The sequence below is a fragment of the Camarhynchus parvulus genome, chromosome 11, assembly GCF_901933205.1.
Source record: "Camarhynchus parvulus chromosome 11, STF_HiC, whole genome shotgun sequence".
Lineage (NCBI taxonomy): Eukaryota > Metazoa > Chordata > Aves > Passeriformes > Thraupidae > Camarhynchus > Camarhynchus parvulus.
This window is the reverse complement of record NC_044581.1, coordinates 6,896,360-6,917,708: the sequence shown is the minus strand read 5'-3', so window position 1 is coordinate 6,917,708 and position 21,349 is coordinate 6,896,360. Positions and strand designations below refer to the sequence as shown.

The 21,349-nt window shown below is 49.0% G+C and overlaps 2 protein-coding genes across 4 annotated transcripts in view; one reads left to right on the top strand and one right to left on the bottom strand.

Annotated features, from left to right (window-relative positions):
- Positions 1-907: 907 nt before the first annotated feature.
- On the top strand, positions 908-2,951 carry CTRL (chymotrypsin like). Its single transcript, XM_030956149.1, has 7 exons — positions 908-959; positions 1,108-1,211; positions 1,351-1,430; positions 1,647-1,728; positions 1,824-2,004; positions 2,421-2,554; positions 2,790-2,951. Exons 1-7 carry the CDS (start codon positions 908-910, stop codon positions 2,949-2,951), a joined length of 795 nt encoding a protein of 264 aa, XP_030812009.1.
- Positions 2,952-4,775: 1,824 nt separating this feature from the next.
- Positions 4,776-21,349, bottom strand: part of PSKH1 (protein serine kinase H1) — a 29,361-nt gene continuing 12,787 nt past the window's right edge. For all 3 annotated transcript variants that reach the window (XM_030956041.1, XM_030956042.1, XM_030956040.1), the window contains one exon: positions 4,776-10,832. In XM_030956041.1, the coding sequence (XP_030811901.1) occupies positions 10,515-10,832 (318 nt within the window). In that variant the 3' untranslated portion in view covers positions 4,776-10,514. The remainder of the gene's footprint in view (positions 10,833-21,349) is intronic.

The window sequence follows — 21,349 nt, the reverse complement described above, 5'->3', positions numbered from 1 at the left end:
CCTAAGCTCTGCACTTGTTCCCCAGTGTCCAGCTCTGCTCCCTGGAGGGTTGGGGTATGTGGGTGGCACAGAGAGGGAGGGATCCATCCCCGTGTTCAGCATCACCCCAGACCTGGCTCCTTGCACCCTGTGCCAGTCCAGGAGATCACCCAGGACACAGGGCATGATGCAGACACTACATACCCCATTGTCCAGGACAGCAGGGGCTGATGTTCCCCAGCCCTGGGTCAGGTGGCTGCAGTGCTAGGGGGATTCTCAGTGAAAGGCTTAACCTCAGCTTGGGGAGGTGCCCACTGTCCTCCCTGGGGCTCATGGTGTGCTTGCCCAGCTGGCCACACTCCCACCTGCCTGGGAAGGTGTCTGCTCTCCCCACCTGCCCCCACTGGCTATGGGACTTGCTCACCTGCACTACAGACACAGTTCAAAGTGTTCAACACTGAGCCCTGGGAACATCCAGGTGGGCCCGCCCAGGCCAGGACTTCATGGGCATGTGGAAAAACAGCTCTAGTCCCAATAGATCTGAAACAAGTCTGAGCACTGGATGACTTCCCACCGCAGGAACTGGTGCCCATCCCAGCATGTTCAGCCCCACTGCTACCCCAGCTGTGTGCCCACAACCAGCCTCTTGTGCCCTCCAGCACAGCCCTGTGGTGCTTCCTGCTCCAGCTCCACAGCCTGCAGTCAGAACTAACACAACCCACGACAGCAAAAGCCCAAGCCCCCCAGGTGTCTTTTGACAGTACCTTCCCATGTGCCTCTGTGTGTGTGCCAGGCTTGACCTGTCACTGCTGCCCACACGTGTCACAAGGCCATAGGGGGACCTTAGCCTGGCCAGCTATGAGCCACGTGGCTCCCTGGCTGCTATAAAGCTCGTGGTGCCCAGGGGCTCAGACTATCTCCTTTCAGGATGGCATTCCTGTGGGTAGTTGCCTGCCTGGCCCTTGCCAGTGCCGTTTCAGGTAAGTGCTGTCCGTGGGTGTGGGAAGGTCCTTGGGGTGCAGCAGGATGCCAAGGAGGGTGACACAGCCACCCACACCAGCACAGGCAGCCCTCAGATATGAGTCCTGAGCTTTTGGGTCACCCTTGTCCCCTGTGCCTCTCCTGCAGGCTGCGGGGTGCCCGCCATCAGTCCCTCGGTGGCCTACAGCGAGAGGATTGTCAATGGGCAGAACGCTGTGCCCGGCTCATGGCCCTGGCAGGTGTCCCTGCAGGTGCAGCACTGTCCCCCTCCCTGGGCTCTGCCCTAAGCACTGGCATGGCCAGCTGGCTGCTGGGGGACCTCTGCCTGTCCCTAGCTTGGGGGTGTTCAGCCCACCCAGCCCCAGCTCCTCTCCTCTCTTCCCTCCCCAGACCACCACAGGATCCCACTTCTGCGGCGGCTCCTTGATCAACCAGCACTGGGTTGTCACAGCTGCCCACTGCAACTTCAAGTAAGGAGCAATGCCCAGCCAGCCCATGCTGGTGCTGCTGGCAGAGCCAGGGACTCGGAGCATCCTGGGCATCTCTGAGTGGCACTCGGGTCAGCCCCAAAGGCCTGAGCAGCCCAGGACTTCCTCCCCAGTTGTCCCCATGGCGGCTGCCCCAGTGCTGCTCCCACCCTGGGCGCTGGTTGGACACTGCCCCTGACTCCCTCTTACCTCTCACAGCCCACGTGCCCATGTTGTTGTCCTGGGGGAATACAGCCTTGCTTCCAACAGCGAGCCCGTCCAAGTGAAGACCGTGTCCAAGGTGAGCCGGGCGGGTCCTGGGGTGGGGCTGCAGCTCGCACCGTGGCTGCTCCCATGGGGCAGCCATGAAGGGCTGTGCTGCTTCTCTCTCTGCAGGCCATCACCAACCCTGGCTGGAACGCCAACACCATGAACAATGACATCACCCTGCTGAGGCTGTCCACACCTGCCCAGCTGGGATCCCGTGTCTCCACCATCTGCCCGGCCCCTGCCAACCTGGTTCTGCCCTCCAACGCCCAGGCTGTCACCACCGGCTGGGGACGCACCAACCCCAACTGTACGTAAGCTGCAGCCTCTGCGAGGGCTGTGTGCAGCTGCTGCTCTTCTTCCTCGCGGCTCTGAGGGTCCAGGGGTGCTTGTGGGGGTGATATCTCCTGTGCATGTGGGAAGGAGGGGAGCTGGGCAGTGGAGTAACCCTGAGCATGTACCAGTGTGCACATAGGTGCAGGTGTGTGCTCAGGGGCTGGGTGTGTGTGTAACCCAGGGATGGCTGTGCACAGGCACAAGCCTGCCCTTTCTCTGGGCTGCCTGCACGAGGTGATCCTGGGGAAGAAGGGGTTTTGTTGGCACAGAGGAGGCAGGCGCTCTGTATGGTAGCTCCCATGCACCAGTGGAAGCATACCCAGGGCACCTGTGTGCACTCTGGGAGACCCACAGACACTGAGGTGATCTAATGGTGCTTCTTTCCTCTAGCCCAAGCCTTAGCAACAGTCCTGCAGCAGGTGACTGTGCCCCTGATCCCCCAGAGACAGTGCATGCAGTACTGGGGCAGCCGCATCACCAGCGCCATGATCTGTGCTGGTGGGGCTGGTGCCACCTCCTGCCAGGTAAGGAGCCAAGCTCTGGCTGCACAGGGTGGGTGGAGGAGGAGGAGATGCAGGGTCTTGCTGAGATCCCATTGCATCACAGGGAGGGTGGAGGAGCAGGGTACACGGGGTCTTGCCCTTATGGAGCCAGATATTTGAGCTACAACACCCAGTGTGCAGGGCTTCAGGTGGCTGGGGTGGCAGGGACCAGTTTGGAGCATGTGCCAGGAGCACTAAGCAGGAATCTTCTCCACAGGGTGACTCTGGTGGACCTCTGGTGTACCAGACTGGGTATGGCTGGACCTTGATTGGCATTGTCTCCTGGGGAAACTCCAACTGCAACATCAACACGCCGGCCATGTACACTCGTGTCAGCCAGTTCCGTAACTGGATCGATGCTGTTGTTGCTCAGGGGTAAAGCTGCTGCCAGCCTGATCCCTTCAATGGGATTAATAAAGAAATAAAGCATCAGCTTTTGCTTGTGCCAAGCACTGCCTCTGCCTCCTTTCTTCTCATGATGCAGAGTGGGGTGGAAGATACATAGAGGAGCCTGGGGCTTCTCTCCTTCCCAGAGCTGGAGCTCGGTGCCCAGCTGGGATCCAGGGGGAACTGCCAAACTAGGACAGGATGCTCAGGAAGAGAGAGAGCAGGGCTGGCTGTAGCTCAAGGGCTGCTCAAGGGGTCTTCAAGCACACCCTGCCACCAACCCAGGCAGTGCTGAAGGTTGGGAGAATGGTCCTCCCACTGACCCAGGTGCGAGGTGCCACCAGGGAAGGGAGTGTGGAGCTGCAGCTCAGCACCAGAAAGGACTGCCCAGCTTGCAGTGGAATGTGGGTGTTGGTGGGAGCACAGGATCCTAAAGGATTCCTGCCTGCAGTTTAGAGCCATGACTTGTGTAGCAGCGGAGAACACAGCTGAAAGGAGAAGTACCACGGGCAGCCCCAGCTCCTGGGGAAGGTGGAAGGGGATGGCTGGAGGACAGCACGCTGCTTCACACCTGCAGATCTGCCAGGGAACAGCAGGAAACTGAAGGCCACTGCAAAGGAAAATTTGAAGCTGAAAACAAATTTCAAGGCCAGGTGACAGGCTTTTACTCAAATGGGTTCTTGAGACAATGGCTGGTGGGAAAAAAAGTCTTGTGTGACATAGGAGTAGCAAGACACATGCTCAATGAATTACAGTCCAGCTCCCAGCAGCTCCAAATAAAGCTGGTGATAAGGCACTGTGGAGAGAAGCAGGATCAGACTGTCCTAACATGAGGTGTGGGGTTTAGTTTTCCTTACCAGTGATGTGAAGGTGACACAACACCTTTGCTGGGTGAATCACAGCCCCCAAAAGGTAATCACTCTATTAAGCAGAGTGTGACATTACACAGGGACACGCTGATGGGAGGGGTATGGAACATCAATGGAGGGCAAATACAAACAGTCTGGCCCATATGATTGAGTTAAAATAAATACAAATCTGCTCAAGTAAAGCCTAGGGCTAACAAATTTTAGTGGTCAGTAATAGTTAGGTTTTTTTTAGTGGTCTGCTCTGCAGGGAGCATCTAACTGACCTTAAATGCAAGGGAACAGAGATGTGGGGATGGACCATGCAGGCAGAGAGAACTGAGGCTATAGGGAACTTCAAACAGGAATGACCAACTGCAGCACTATGGGTCATCTGGTCTGAGCTCTCTGCCAGCTCTGCCACCACTGGGATGGATTTACCCCCAGAAAATCCTGGAGAGGAGGTGTCTCAAAGAGGGATGTGCATTGTCCACTTGATATTACAAATTTTTCTTTTGGTCCATAAAAGCTACTCAGAGTAAAACTGTAGAGGTGATGAGTGGCTGTGGACAAACCAGAGCATTCCTCTGGCCCAGTCTACCACCTTGCAGCCAAGGAAAAATAAACAGACTATCCCAAAGTGCCTGTTCAGCCTCCCAGCTGCACCTCCCAGGAACAGGCTGAGTGCCTGCTCATTTAGGGCACCCCAAAGACATCCCAGCCCTGCACAAGGCCTCCCTTGGGCAGCTCCTGGCCTGGCAGCTGCAGTACAGAAACCAGCAAACCCTCTGATGGGCTCTTTGGTACCTCTTGCTGTGATCTATGAATGTAACAGAGGGGTGAGCACATCCTGGGTCTCCATGGACTTACTGACCATCATTCCCAGCCTAGAAATCAGGCCTGGAATTGCCTTCCAGCAGCCAGCCTGCAGGTGATCCACCAGGCACAAGTAAGGAGAGCAGAGCCGTGGGGTACACAGAATACATGAACATGTTTTAGCAGAACGAGTACAACAAATAAATAATTCTGTACACTCTAACTTGAACATTACAGACTAATTACAATGGGTCCCACCTCATCTGACAGGACAGTCCTTAGAGTAAAGCCAGGACTCGAAAGGCAAGGCACAGAACAGGACACTGGATGTGACACAGACCGAGTGGATGAGACTGGAGTCGCTTCCAAACCGTTCCAACCCAGCACCGGAAACTGGGCAACCAAAAATAACAGCAAGTGCCGGAAGATCTCGGATCCCAAGGGCTTCCTGGGAGGTCCTTCCGCAGGGAAAGGCAACAGGAAAGCTCAGGGCATCGGGGCGTCCCTGCAGGAGCTGCTGCTCTGTAACACACTCACTGCTCCAGCAACCGATTCCACATTCAGCAAACAAACAGTGCAATGACCTCTGCAACAGCAGCCAGAGCTCGCCCATCACACATCTGCAGCACCACCAGGCAGGGGGGGACAGTGGGAGAGGGACAATTGTCACAGGCAGAGCTCCCGCTGCCCCCGGCACACTGAGGGTGGAAGGCACTGAGCTCTGTGATGCTGCTTGCCACAGCACGTCCCTGGTGTTCACATTTATTTCTCTGGGAAGTTTCCTGCACAGGAAGGCACAGCTGACATGCAGGCACCTGCCTTGGAGTGCTGTGCTCTTAATCCAGGGTGAAAGAGGAGACTGTGTAGTCAAAAATAGCACCAAAACCCTCCCAAGAGTGGTGAAGGCAACTTGGGACTGGGGACACGCACTGAGTGGTACAGGCACTTCGTGACACTTTCCAGGAGAAAGCTGAGTGGGTGAGAGGCCTGGACAACCCAACCTCCCTGCAAATTCTAGGGCTCACACTGGTGCCAAAGAAGCCAATGTCTGTGTTGCTTTGCATCACTTAGACAACAAAATTAAGTCAAACAGTTGAGATTTATTTTATCCCACCTCAAACCCCCCCAAATCTTCAGTATCATTACTTAAACCAATATGGCCCCACACAGCCTAATTAGAAGCCTGTAACAGCCACACAGTAGTTGCCCTATGTGGTACAAGACTGAGCTGAGCCTGCACTCACGTCCTCAAAGGCACCATATGGAAGCTTCTACCCTACCCCTGGACTTGCCACAGCTCCTGCAGAGCCAAACCCAGAGCTGCTGCCCAGCAGCCAAGTGACCCATCATTCCTATTCCAGTTTGTGCATCACATAAAAGCTGACTCTCTTAGTACTGCAGCCAAACACCCAGCTAGAAAACAGGACTGAGAAAAGGAGCAGGGCCTCAGAAATAGTGTAAATTACCAGAAGAGAAAATATCTCACCTAAAAGAGGAAAATACCCAGATTCCAAGCATGAGGGTTTATCACATCCAGAACAAACACGTGAAGCAGGCCCTACACTGCAGCTGCTTTCCACATCACTACCAAAGCCAGCAGGTCTGAGCCCAAGCTCCTCACAAGGCTCTCAAGCTCTCCTCCACGTACAGCTGTGTGCTTCCAAGAACAACACAGGGCAGGAGCATCTGGATGCTATCACAACTGCAGTGTTAAACAGCACAGACTTCTTCAGGATTGAAGGAAGGGTGATTTCTACCCCCACTACACCCCATTGAAGTGTTAGGATTTTTAGAAGCCTGAGTGAGAAGTAAATAAAAAATGGACTGATAACTGCTGTTTTAGGAAAATACACTACACAATCAAAAACCTAGATGCGAATCTTTACACCCCCTAATGCAATTTCTGGAAGACTTTTTCACATTCTTTTCCAGTAACCCTCAAAAAAAAAAAAAAGGAACCAAAAGGCCACATTCTTTGAAGCTGTAATTCTCTCCCTCAAGAGAGCAGCCAAACTCCCAGGACAAAAGGATGGGATTGTTTTACACAGTACTGCTAAGTTCCAAAAGACAAACCACCCTCATTCCCTTTACTCCTCAAAGAGCAGTGAGGAGAGGGCTGTGCTTGGACGAGGACACACCACAATTTGCCACTAGGTGTCATTCCAACTCCACCTCCCCTACGTGAGCCAGAGCAGGCAAAACAGAAACACTCAGATTTGTGGTGGTCTGGAACAGGCAGGTGTTACTTCTGTCCTCCCTGCACGTTCAGGAGGGAAGTTTCCCAAAAACATCCTGCGAGCCAAATTAAGAACCAACATTAGGAGTCAAAGAAGGACATTAAAAAAAAAATAAATGAAAGAGTAGAAAAAAACATTTCAGAGAGATTTTAGTTTCTAAAATCCCCAAAAAAGGCACTCCTGAAAAGTGTAAACTCCTGAGACTTAAGACCAACTGAACACTGAGCTGCTCCTGTGGAATGAAGACAGATGATCAAGGTAATTCACAGTGAAGAGCTTCTTAGAGGACAGATTGAAGGCACCTGGACTATGGCTCAGAATTACAGCACTTTGCCTGTCACCCTCCACACCAGACCCAAGTGAAAACGTGTCCCATTTGCAAAAATAAAAGCACCTGAGGAATTGTTCTTAAGCTGGACCTTCCAACGTGGCATTTGGATCATCACAGTTTTCCAGACTGAGTGAAAGATCACTGAGGACTCCAGGGTCACTTGGACAGAGCTCTGCTCATCTCCCCTCTGGCCACATGTTATTGTCTGGCTGCAAAGTTCCTATGAATACTGGATTTAGAAACAGAAGAGGGAGTGAGCCAAGAGTGTTAAAATTGAATAATGGAAGGAAAGCCTGTAAAGATTTTCCCAAGTTTACACTGATTTTTCCATGCAAACAAGAAAACCTTGCATTTGTGAGAAGAATTAAGAATTCTTTTTCTAGAAAAGCCAAAGCTCTTTATGGGATGGCCTTGGTCCTCTTCCCACAGTTCCCAAACAGTGGAGTGCCCAAGGACTGCACACACCTCGATACCATGGAGAGGCACATGCAGCTCTCCAGTATGCTCAGTTATGGATGGATCCCCTCTTCTGCCAATTCACCCCTAGTCACAGAGCATCACCACCAAATCCAGGCACTGTCAGGAACTTGCACAGCAACCTCCTGCTTCTCAAAACATATTCCAGCCCAAAGTAACCAATCCAAACTTCCCCTGGTGAAAAAACAGTTATGGAAAAGATCAATGAAGCAAAAATTGCTACAGATGAGAAGATTCTTGTTCTGCTTTGTGAAGGTGAAGAAACAAGCCTGGTTAGCCCAGAACTTTATGCATTCCTCATCCCATAAGGGAAGGATAAAGGAACAGCATGGGCAGATATCTGCATGATGCCTGTGCATTTAGACGGTCTAGTGGTTAAGGGGAAGGGTCTCAGTTCTAGAGGTCTTGGCTCAGTTCATCAGTTTGACCCCCTCACACAGGCAAAATCCCTGTTTTATGGATAAAAATGCAGGATAATCTGGGGAGGCCCATGGGAGCAGCCAGGAGGTAAAAGCAATCACAGTGCCTGGAGTGATGCTCCAAACACACCAAAGCCTCTTCAAGTAATGGCTCAGAACCAGAAGTGCTCCCAGGGAGCCTCCTGCCACCACCTGACCTGCAGGGCCCCATGGTCCAGCTGATACTGGCCAAAGAGGGGCTCCTGCTTTTGGAGAGCTGTTTGCAGTACCATGAGGGACACTGAACTGTGTATGATGCAAAACGTGGCAAGCTGCCTGCTTTGTCAGAAATCACATCTAGTTTACAGTTCATGGTTACAATCTAGGGAAAAACAATGTGAGGAGGTAAAAGATGCTGAAAATATTTTTGTTTGCAGTCCACAGGGTTGAAAAAAACAAATATGAGAAATTCTACAATATCTGTTAATGCTCATGGAAGAAAGACTGCATGTGACATGGTAGGATGGGTTGCTCAGAGCAAGGGCAGCCTGCAAAGAATGTGAGGTTTCCAAAATAAGATGCAAAACCACACAAAGGATTTCACATTCACTCCTGCTACACACAGTGGCTGTCCTCAAGTTTCTGCTCTATTCCCCACCACATGCTTGGGCACACCAGGCTGGTTACACTCATTTACAGCCCATCCCACCTTTGGGGTGGGAAGCACACCCCCAGAAATCCCCCTTTATTTTATTTTTTTTTACCTTAGCACAGAAAACTCCAATCTTCCCCCATTAAAGCTGCTCTGCTGTTTGCTGACTAGGAGTGACTGTGAGAGCTCCCTGGAGATGTGACTGACCACTTCAGCCCTGCTGACACTGAAACACAGTGGCACAGCCATCAATCCTAGGAAAAGGCCAGGCTCACCAGACCCTTGATTTTGGACTGCCTGCACCTCCAGCCCAGAGCCAAGCAAGCCCTTCCCAAGTGCACAGCACAAAGCAAATCGTTTGGCTTTGTAAGAAAAAGTTTCAAACCCCGGCATTTTCCTTCACTGCTGATCTTGTCTCTGCTACCATGAGAAGCCAAATCCATCCTGTGCCAGTGCCATCAGCCCCATTTTGCTGTTCTAACTAGTTGGGAAGAGAATCTCAGCAGGCTTGCAGAAAGCTCAGCTCTGCAGCCCCCATCTCCCCTGAGAGTCCTTTGTCAGAGGCCACCTCATCACCTACACAGCACAAGGACTCCTCAAAGGCAGCTTTTTCCTGGTGAACTTAAGTCACCCCTCACAGCTCTAGGGCATTTGTACAATGTCTCCAGGGTATTGTCACTGCTGACACTCCCAGACTGGGCTTCCACTACTCAAGCCCTACCCTGATGCTGTGGAGCCATTTGTGGCCACCCCAGCAGCTCCCACCACCACTGTCCCAAAGGGGGGATGGCAGTGCTGGGGCTGCACAGGCACACAAAGCAGGGGAGCCCTGTCAAATCTGCAGGCAGGGAGCAGCCTGGAAGCACCAAAGTTCTGGTGCAGTGACACCGTCAGTAACACTGTGCTTACAGTGGTTATAGCCCATCCCACCTCTGGGGTGGGAAGCACATCCCTAAAACCTTCCCCCTCTTTTTTCCCCTTAGCACAAAAAAAAAAAATCAACCTTCTCAATCTTCTTCTGAAGGGTGCAAAGTGTGTAACACGTCAGAGACACAACAGAGCCACAAGAGCAAACCCTGCATGACAGGCACTGGTCTTGCTGCAAACAGGGAAAAGACAATTCCAGGGTAAACCCTTGATGTCATCAAGTGAGCCCTTGACATCATCAGGAGGATGGCAGCCCTTGGGGGAAACCTCACAGCTTCCCAGCCCTGGTGGAAAACTGCTGTCTGGCATCTCTTTGGCGAGGAGCTGGTGGGCAGCACAGCAGTGAGTCAGAGCTATCCCACTTCTAACTGCACATGACTCATTCCAGCTTCGCTGCAAAGGCCCCACGGAGTCTGACTAAACCAGCCCAAAATCTGAGTATCCATAACTTTTAAATACATCTACACCCCCACACGTGTATGTGCACACACGGACGTGCACGCACAGACACACCAAGTGATTGCTTCTTTTTTCCGTACACAAGTGAGAGAAACTAAACGCTCTGGAATTAATAAATAACTATGAACAACCAAGCTCCTGGGCTACAGAAAGAGCTCTTCTCCCCACGTGGCTCCTTAATTCCTTGAGGCTCTGAGCCCACAAGGACTCCCCCGTTCCTGGTGCGAGACCCTCGCAGGCTGGCACGGCCACCACGAGGTTCCCTCTCCTCCGCACGGGGTGAGGGGGACACCTCCTGCAGGGACGGAGGGAGGAACCTGGCTGTTCCTCACTGAGTGTGTGCACACCTGCAGGGCAGAGCAGACCTGTGGCAGGGGTCCTCCTTTTGAATTTTCCTTTCCAGAGACTCAAGCTCAGCCCGTGTACTGCTGCTGGTAGCGCAGGTTGAGCTCGCGCAGCTCCCGCTCCCGCACGCGCCGCGATTTGTTGGATTTGGTGGAGCGGCTGGAGCGGGTGGACTGAGCTGACTTGGTGCTCTGGCAGCGGGAGGAAGCCCTCTTGAGAAGGTTCTGTGAGATGGAACGGTGCAGGTTCTTCATGGAGGAGGAGGCTGCCATACTGACCACCCACGGGTGCTTCAGGGCCTGAAGGGCTGTCATCCTGTCGCTGGGGTCCACCGTCAGCAGGCGGTCGATGAAATCCTTGGCCAGGTTGGACACACTGGGCCAGGGCTGAAACACAAAAGAGGCGGTTGGAATGAGACATCCTGGCACAGCTCTGCTGATTAATTAATTCCTCCCATGTCTGCAAGGTGCTTTGGGGCATTCTGCTGCTTCCCCTCTCTCTTTTATCCTCAAATCTTCCAAGCTGTAACTGGCAGTATCTGCCCAAGGAGAATGAGACACAAGTACCCCATGTGAGGGGAAGAGGCTGAATTAGTGGGATATATCTGCAAGTACACAGGTGCAGAGTAGATCCCTCCAGCGGCTGGGCTCAGGCACTCAGAAGCTGACCCTCCATCCTGCAGGCACTGACACACCCATGTGCACACACCCAAGGGTCTCAGTCTATCACTGGCCAGGGGCTCTGTACAAATCACAAACAGGACAGGACTGCTGGGAACGTGCCTTGTGCTGTTTTATTTTCCAGCATCAGCCTCATTACATGGTTATGACAATGGGAAGATGCCAGCAGCTCACATCCCAAGCAGCAGACAAAGAACTTAATGCTACAATTTATTTTAAAAGTTCTTTGACCGATCACACAAAGCCAAAGCATATTGACAGTAGTTCTATCTAACTGCTATAAGGACACGTACCTTTGGTGAAACAATGCCTGCTTATTTCAAATACAATACCTGCTTGTAAGCCTTAAAACACAATGCACAGAGCTCCATTATTAAGCTTAAAACTTCCTAATATCTTGCTAGATAAACTTTTCTGCAGCCTAGGGAGTTATTCTAGACAAGCATTAATACACAGACCATTGTTCCATTTGCCCTTACTTTTCTACTTTTAAAATAATTTTTCTGCTGACCTATCTCATGGCTACTGCTTAGCTCCAATCACAGTTCTGCTGTCTCTGAGGTCTGCCTTTTGCAGCTTTCCCCAAACCCTCTGATTTTATGGATTCCCACATCAGTCAACCCCCAGACCCAACCATCTCTCCAGCAGTGGCTGGGCCTTCCCTGGTCCATCTGGTCCCCAGATCTTCCTGGAGTTTTGTCCTTGTCCTTAGAGACACACACACATGGACACCCCCAGCTTCCAGGCCCTTTACCCATGTCCAGCTCCACGTTCACCAGCAGTCACACTCAGTCACACACCCCCACACACCTGTGCTTGCTCCAGTTGCTGCACCATGACACATACAGGCCCCCAGACCTACGTCCTGCTCCAGCTGCTGGTCCTTCCTACCTCATCTTCTCACATCAGCTTCCAAAATCCTACAACTATTAGCAGAAGCACAGCAACTGTATCTCCATGAAGACCCTCCCCTGTCCAAGTGCTTTCTATCCCACAAAGCCATTACTGCAGGAACAGGAGCCCTACCACTCACAGGGGATGGATTCTGACACCAGATCCTCTTCTGACTCTTCATCTCAAGGCACACACCTAGGGAGGAAGCACCAACCTCTGCACTGATCCTGGAACCAAAACTAGGCAGAATTTCCTGCTGTGGAATTTGGTTTCACTCCCAACATGGAAATTTAGATGTTGCTACTGGTTAACTCTGGTACAGCAGCTCAGCCCAGCTGGAAACAACCCTATAAAATGTTCTAAATATATAGAAATGTTAGATATAAGAAATTTTCAATAATTTTACTGCACAAAGAGGAAGGAATTTGTATTACAATATGCTAGTTTTAAAGAAACAAGCCCAAAATAATTAATTAGTCCTATAATAAATATCTTCCCAGCACACCCAAGAATGGCCAAAACAACTTATGAGTCAAACACCTACAGCCACAAATGTTGAATTGTTTCATTTCTGACAAAATACTGTATTTGCACTAAGATGGGAAGTGAGAACATTTCCTTCAGCATGAGGTGAAGGCTGGGCTGTGGATGTGGACAAAGCTGGGGAAAAAAATGTGACAAAATCCACTGTAAGGTTAGAGAGGAGGAGGCAGCAGGGCCAGCAGAAAACCCCAGGTGGGAAATGGAGCCAGGCAAGAGCAGATTTCTGCAGTCACTGGGTATTCTGGGGGTCTCACCTGTCCTGAAACCACCAATACTGAATTTTTCAAGTCTGTGGAGATCACTTCCCAAGCCGCATTAAGAAAAAGCCCGAGCAGATTTCTGCAACGAAGATTTCCATATAATAGTGGTGACACACATGTAACTGAGTGGACCCACCCCTGTCTAGTTAAAAAAGCAAAATTCTGCTATTCTGTCTCTCTCATTCTTCTCTTCATTGGGTGAGGAAGAAAAGCACCCAGCTATTTTAAAATTCAGGGTTCACTGAGTGTACAACCAGAAATAATGCCCTTTTCTTGCACAGAAGGTCTAAAAAAGGTATGTCCTGATTTTTTGGAGGTTTGTAATTCATTGCTACAGAAAGCAATTTTCTTTTCAAAAGACTCAAGGCACCAGCAAGAGAACAGATCCCTGGGAGGAATTTTTAATGAAAAGGAGGATGGTGTAAGAGTTAGAGCACTGCTCCCAGCCCTGTCAGTGCATGGCCAGGAAAGGTGAACTTGAGCTTTAGCTGAGGAACTGGCTGTGAGGGGGATCAGGGTCCCACAGTCTTATTTTACAAGGACTAAAACAGTCTGGCTTACTCAGCTGAAATGGGATACATGGTCACTGCCAATAACTGGGCAAGAGAAGAGACTGAAAATGATATTAACTACCTGATATAAAGAAAATATTGCTACATTAATAAAAACCTATAAATGTTCCTGAACATATTTGGAATAGAAACACTCGAGGAGGAAGCAGAGTCTTCTCCAGCACATCAGATACTAGCCTCTGTTTTTTTTAACTAAGTCAAAAGAAATGCAAGAGATGCTAGAATGAAAAGTATTTGAGAACTGGCACAAAAGTACTTGGAAACACATCTTCAGGACATGCAGAAGAGCATTATTTTCTCTTCCAAGTGTAAGTAATTGCAGAAACCTGGAATTTGAGGCAACCCAGGAGCTATTTTGCTGTCTCCAAATGCATTCAAACTTCAGTCAAATGAGATTCTGGTGAGTGAAATGAGCCTCTAAACAGCAGGAATAATATTACTTCAATATTTTCAAGTCTTATTAAAAGATGGCAAGTGTGACGATTTGGAATTTGAAGAAATCTGTGAAGTCTGAGGGCTTAGGAACTGTGATACATAACCAGCCTAAACCTTGAGAGGCCTGTCCAGTTTAATGAATCCTAAAGAAGAATAAACTCCAAACAGAAGCACATTGGATTTCTCATTATTCCAATTACTCTAGTTTCACCACAAATGGTGAATATGGAGTACCTGCAACTAGATTTTTCTTCTGGTCAGCAAACACAAATCAGTTTATTGATCTGTTTACACAGCTGGAGGTTTGATTTGCCGCACCACACACATCTTTCCTATTTCACTGAAGCTTTTTCTTTAGTAATACATAGGGCTACATTCTACCCATGCCATTTGCAACCTCAGTCCCTGGAGAAATGCATCCACTCTCCAGAAGACTTGCATCAGTTGACAAAACAGCAGTTTTAACTTAGCAAAATCCCATTAACCCTCCAAATTAATACTGCAAGGCAGCAGCAGAGGGTTGTGTGGGGGCTGAGGGAGGCTGACACTGGTGTGTTTGGGGAGGACATGAGTGCAGGACATGAAGTGTGCTCCCATGACAGGACTGAAGCAATCCAGACGAGATGCTGCCCATCTGCTTGCCTGAGGAGAGACAGAGACTGGCTTGGAAGGAAAACGCTCACATCCAGTGGCCATGAAATGTTGGATCAGCTAAACTCTATCAGAGAGCCTTGCCTTTGAATCTCAGTGCTGCAATGACAAATCCTGCTTTTTTGTGGCACAAAAATGCCACAACAATGGCACAAAAATGAAGTCACCAATACTTGCATTTCTGTTTCTCTAGAGAGCAATTTCAAATGTGATGCAGTTTGAGTACAACTTCTGCTCCCTCTGTTAGACTGTGTTGCTTCAGAAAGATAAAGCTCTGGTGTCTTTCTGCAGAGAAGCACAGAATGGTTTGGGTTGACAGGGACCTTAAAGCTCATCTAGTCCAATTCCCCTGCCATGGACAGGGACACCTTTCACTAGCCCAGGCTGCTGTGAGCCCCATCCAACCTGGGCTGAACACTTCCAGGGATGGGGCAGCCACAGCTTCTCTGGGCACCCTCTGCCAAGGCCTCAGCACCCTCACATACCTTAAAAAAAGGTGGAATAGCCATATTTGGAGCTGAAGCTCCAGCTGAATGACAACAGAGACCTCCTATATGTGACCAGTTTTTCTAACAACAGCAATCATGCCCTCTGTCTGGGATACCTGGTGCAGTGTCTGCTTCAAAAATCTGATTTTTCATGTGACAATCCCTGGATACACATTCATTTAACACTGGAGACTATTGGCCTCATGCTGGAGGGAGGACTAAACATCCTCTGGAAAGTAATGCCTGTAACTTTAGAACTTAGCACAGTGACTAAAAACATGATTCAGCACAATTTACAAGGAAAAGAAAAGTGGGGGGAGCAGAAGAGCTGCACAAAGCTGCAGAGGGATCTTCTGGTTACTTGAGTGCAAATAAAAGGAGGATCAATCATCTGACTTCAAGCTCTGCTTTTAGTCCCAACAGTACTCACTGAAGGAAGGATACGTTCTAATTTCCTGATTCCCACCTAAGTTACATGTTGTTTTCAGGAGAATAAAGACAATGTTTATGAGGAAGGCGAGGGAAAGGCCTGGATCTCTCTTGCCAGTCAGTCTTTACAAAAACATGAAGCACAAACCATGTTATCACAGCTGCAAAAGATTGCTCTTAGGCCAAAAATATCGTATCCCAGTCCCAGTGATTCCTAGGATGAGTCTGAGCACTGCAGAAGCCTCAAAGCACCAAAGAGACTGAGGAGCCCCACAGCAGCACACGGGTTCCTGCAAGGATCTCCTACAGAAAACCTTCAGGTATCTACTTTGCAGTTTCACAAGATAAAATAGACGTATTGGGAGTGAGCTTGCCCCAACAAATAGACTGGGTTTAATGCATCTACTTGGTCAGAGGGAACAGCCTTCACATCATGTCCTTGTCACCATTAGGAGCAATGCTCCACATCACAGGAGATGAACACATTTCTGTTGTCATTCCCATTTGATGCTGCACTCCCCACCATGCCAGCAACATAGCTTGGTTTATGCAAACACAGTGAGCCAAACTGGGGAGCTTCTGTAAATTTTTCAGCTGGGGTTTTCAGCCCAGCCATTCCTTGGCATGAGTCACCAGATGGCTGCAGAAGGAGCTACATCAACCCAAGAGAGCGACTGGAACAGAGTCCAGAATTAGCAGCACTTCAACTGAGCATGAAACCCCCCCCACAGCCTGTCTTACAGCCTCAGTGACAACGGGAGACACTCCCATGGTGGAGACACTGCCCTGGTCCCTCAGGAATGCCGGCTGCTGCTTCTGAGGGAGCACTAGCATTCCCTACAAAAGCATCTCCTGGACTTCTAAGCCACATAAAACACAGGGCACTTCACCCATCTGCAACTCCAGCCCTGCTAGACAACAAACTCAGAGGAAAGCAGCCTCCTTTACAATGCCTTAAAGAGCTCTCAAGTGTGTTATGTTTTATTCAGACTTAGGCTCTGAGGCTGGAGAAGGAGGAGGAGGAGAAGAAAGAGATCCTCCTCAGAGTGTCACTTAGGCTGGGGGATTGTGTGCAGTGCTTCGCTCTGTGTCACTGAATCTCTTCACCACCCCTGCTTGTTATTCACAGCAGCAGAAAATCTACTGAGGCACTGGCCAGGCCAGCGTGGGGGGAACAAACAACTGCTGGTTTGTTGTGCTGCTCTCTGGTCTGAACAGCCAACTCACCTCTCTCCCTGCAGCTGATGTGAGCTCTGAGCCAGCGAGCTGAGAGCTCCCAACAGGTGCTGGAAACAAACCCTGACCTGTGTGACCACTGTGCATCTCCTCACCCAACTGGAGCAACCTAGGCAGGGGTGGGAGCCAACACTGGAGGCAGAGCAGCTTTCTTTTCATCTGCTGATCAAAAAAAGCAGATTTTGGATACCAGAATCAAGTCCGTCAATTTTATTCTGCCTGCAACGGGAGCTGCTGTAAAGCTCCACCAAAGCCTGCACTGCACACAAGTTAATGACTTAAATTTATTTTCTTTTCACAAAAATAAGTCGAGCTAATATATGTGTGGTGCTGAAGGCAGGGCACATCTCTCCAGCTCCTGTCATTTTTCAGAATAGCTGCACCTTAAAATTCCAACGTTTCTGCTGGAAGACAAGTGACCTGCTGTTAGTTTTGAGAAGGAAATTAACTGGATTTGATGCTCTAAGAAGTCTTTTCCAACCTTAATGATTCTAAGAACGTCCCCAAGAACTCTCTTCATTGCATTACCTATTTATGCATAATACAGCAGTTTTGTCTCATTTAGGAGATTCCCACATGACATCAGAAAGCAGGAAGCGTCAGCTCCAAAGGAGCAGGTTGGGGACTGCAACTGTAACACATGACATGGCAAACCAGCCTAGGGCTGTGCTGGGGCTCCAATGACACCAGGTTTGCACCATCCCAGGCATCGTTCAGCCCCCAAATAATTGCAATGAGGTGATCAAAACCAACTGGTTCCAAAGAGCCGGAACAAAAAGTTTCCAGTGAAAAGATGAAATGTGCTAAAGTCTGTGCAGGGCAGATTCCCAAGCATTCAGCATTAATTTGTTGATGTGGGGAGGAGGAATAAAGGAAGGATGAAAGAGGAAAATACAACAGCCCTTTAATAATCCAGAGCATTATAAGTATGCGCAGCCATCTGGTGCGGTGAACTTCTATAACCCAGCTTTTCGAATGGAAATAGCCAGCCCGTTTTCCCTGGACAGGCACTGAGTATTCAGCTGGAATCATGCACTAAAATTACAGCAGCTACAAAAACAATAAACACAAAGCTTTTCTCTCCAGCCAGGGGCAGCCCTTCTAAGTGCAATGCTTAGGGAATAGCTGTTAAAATGGGGTAATACCACATTTCAGCTTGGATCGCTTTACGTCTCTTAAAAATGTGTCAGCAAGTTACAGCTGCACACAGGGGACTTTAACCACTACCTTGACTGAAAAATTGTCTATTAGGGAAGCTCAGAGTTAAGAGACCTGGACTTGGAAGGATGCAGGTGAAAAGATGAGATCACCAAGTATACAGTGCTGGAGAAAGCCATGAAAATGGAAAGGGTTCAAACACTTCCAAAGGTACTGCTATAGCACCAGCTCACAGCAGTATTTGCAGTAAATAAACTGGAAAATACCTTCCCCAGACTGGTCCTAACATCTGGGTATCCTGACATCTTCAGTGCTTTTACTCTGAAAAAACTCAGATTTGAGCTGAATGACGTTCCCTCACTCTGAACTATTACCTTAAGAGAGTATTGGCTGTGAACTGGAGCTGAAGTCAATGCGTGCTTCTACGTACAAATTCAGAGTAAGAGTTTAATTAAGAAATGGCAGGTCCTGACAGGGAGGAAAGATCTTCCCCAGGGAAGAAGAATATCTTTCATCACACTGATTAGAGCAGTGGTGGGGGATGAACAGATAAGCTTATAACCTCCCACACAACCCCCTCCTGCCAGCTCCAAGCTGTCGGTGAACAAGCCCTGGGCGCTTACGAGGGAATGAACAAGGGGGAGTAAATCCTAAGACAGTCTTAGCTGCCACTGCAACCCTGCCCTGCTCCCCAGCTGGCACCAGATCTCCTCTGCCGCTCTGGACAGCTCCTTTAACCTCCTAGAGCACACAGATGTGTCACAGAATCATAAATATCCTGAGCTGGAAGGGACCCACAAGGATCAAGGTGAGGAGCTGGGCTGCAAACACCAGCAAAGTCCAAGCCCCAGCTGCCCCCCTGTCTGCCTTGACTCTCCTTTATTCCTTAGAGTCACTCTTTCAGTTTTAACCAGAATCCAACCCTGTCATAGTCTCAGAGGAGGTGAAATGATGCCTCTTTCATCTCAGCATTTCCTGAAAGCCCAGGTTTAGTGCTTCCCAAGTTAGGCCAGTGTGGCCCAATGCCACTGCTGGCTTTCTCTCAGAAAGCACTGTTTCGGATAGGCAAGATGGATGTAACCCATTTTAAAGTAAACAAAACATCAAGAGACACTCTAAGTAGGCTTGCTAGGTTTTCCACAATTCAGTCCCAGGTCACTGGTTTATAATTGCTTTTCCTGTCACTATTTGGGACATTTTTGTTAGAATTCAGAGCAGGATAACTGTTCTAGATCCCATTCCAACACATTTCTCTATGTTGAGATCCTGCTGAAAAACAAAATATGTCACTGACACTGCACCAAACTGCACATACACAAGAAGGAAAAAGGACAAACCAAAAATCCCTAACGTAACACAATCCTAATTCTGCAGCCATAATCTTATACCAATGTGATCTTTTTCCCTGTAAAAATCCTACCTGTTCTCACCTGCATTGTTGGGGTATTTCTCTTTCCAAAAGAAGATGAAACCATTTCAGTTTTCAATGTGGAATCATACTACATACTGTGGAGCCTGGCCATCCCCAGGTTCAAAAACACTGTGGAGAAGATCCAGGTAAGAGCTTCCAAGACAGCCAGGAATCTTTGACACATAGTCTGCAAGAAGGGGTCAAAGGAGCTGGACTTGTTCAGTCTGGCAAAGAGAAGTCTAAGGGCAATCTAATAGCATTTATTTAAAATGCTACCACATTAATTTAAAAGTAGTTCCAAGGATTACAGAGCCACACAACAGGTCCAAAGAAGGGGCGACAGGGAGAAGCTGTGCTTTGGAAGGTCTGTATCAGGAAATACCAGGAGAAGGGTGGTGCAGCCCTGGAAAAGGTCACTGGGGAGGTGGAGGATCTTCATCCCTGAAGCCCTTCAACACTCAAGAAGACAAAGTCAAGCCAGCATGACCTAGTGCTGGCAACACTCCTGTCTCAAGCTGAATAGGATTAGAGCTCTCCAAAGATCTCTTGTAACCAAGGTTTCTATTACTCAAGTGCTTCTCCCCTCCCTGCCCCCAGCCAGCACTGTCATATCCCCTCCAGAGCAGCAGCACATCCCTCCTCCCAGCACATACCCCTGCCCAGGCTCCATCCCACATGCTCAACAGGGTCAAGTGTGCCCTGAATGCTTCAGAAATAAACATGTGCTGATCAGCTTCTGGTAAATTTGGACTGATATTCAATTACCTTTCCTGCAGGAAGAATGTGCTTTAGTTCTCTCTCCTACTGAGCCACTGACTTTACAAAATTCATAGCAACTTTGAATTCTTCACATTGCTCAAAGGGGGTTGACACTGACCTTGGCATTTAAATAGTTAATTCCAGAAGACGGAAAGACAGACAGCACAGCTCCATAAACTTTGCCTCTTTGGGAAATCAGGGTGAAGGCAGGGCTGCAGCAGACACCCAAGGATCATCCAATCTATCCCATAGCCCCCAAGGATCCACCAGAGATGCATCACTCCTGACAGATGACTTGCCTCACTTGTTCCACAAGACAGCTTCAGAAATCCTCTGGGTAAACATTTTTTGGAGTGGGAGACACCAGTTCTGTAAAAAGTTCAGTGTGAACCTTTCTAAGTGCCATTTAAGACCCTTGTTTGACATAATCTGGAAAAAAGATTATTCCTCTTCCTCTTTGAAGCAGCCTTTTACATATTTGCAAACTGCTATGACAACATGTTCCCCAGGCCAAACAGCCAAAAGTGTTTTAGTCTTCCGGAGACTGGGGTTTCTTGACTCACGATTGTTTTTGTTGATCTCCTGTCAAGTCTCTCTGCTTGGCCCGTGGTGTTTTTGCAGTCTGCTGCCCAGAAGTGTCAGAGCTTCAGCTTGGCATCTGCAGCAGCCACTAAACACAGCAGGATCACAGCACACGCTGCCTTTCTGCTCAGACACCTCAGTACATTCACCTTTTCCCACAAGTATCATACTGCTCTCACACAACAGTTTGTGATTCGTAGACACATCCTTTTCTGAGAAGCCAACACTTCCTAATTTTCTGTTCTTCACCTATTTTTGTGCACCAACTTACTCTTACTTTAAAAAAAACCAAACTACACTTGCTACTGAATTGCTCAGATTTGACAGGGCTACCTGGAACTCAATGCCCTTTGCAGCCCTTCCAATTCAATGTCATCTACAAATATAATGAACACACTTGCATGTCCCTCACCTGGGTTGGTTATTAACCCCCAAATACCTCTGCACCTTCAGCCATTTCTACAAAAACACCATCACTACCATGTTCCACTTTGTTGATGGGCCACCAGTAAGTAAATGTCACTTTTAACACAACAGGTTTGGGGAAACACAAGATTTGGTCCCCAGGCTCTCCCTGCTTCACCGTTCATTTCCAAAAAGGAAGTTTTCAGAGACCACAGAACACTTTCATGAAACAGCTGAAGATCTCTTCAATGTCAGATCCATCCTTGCCAAGCTCCAGTGCCAAACACTGGAGGTATGGGGACTCCTACAACTTTGGAAGAGGACTTTGCCATGAAATTATTTTACATTCTCAGCCAAGTGCGAAGTTTTCCTTAGTTTTGCAATATCAACCTCTCAAGCA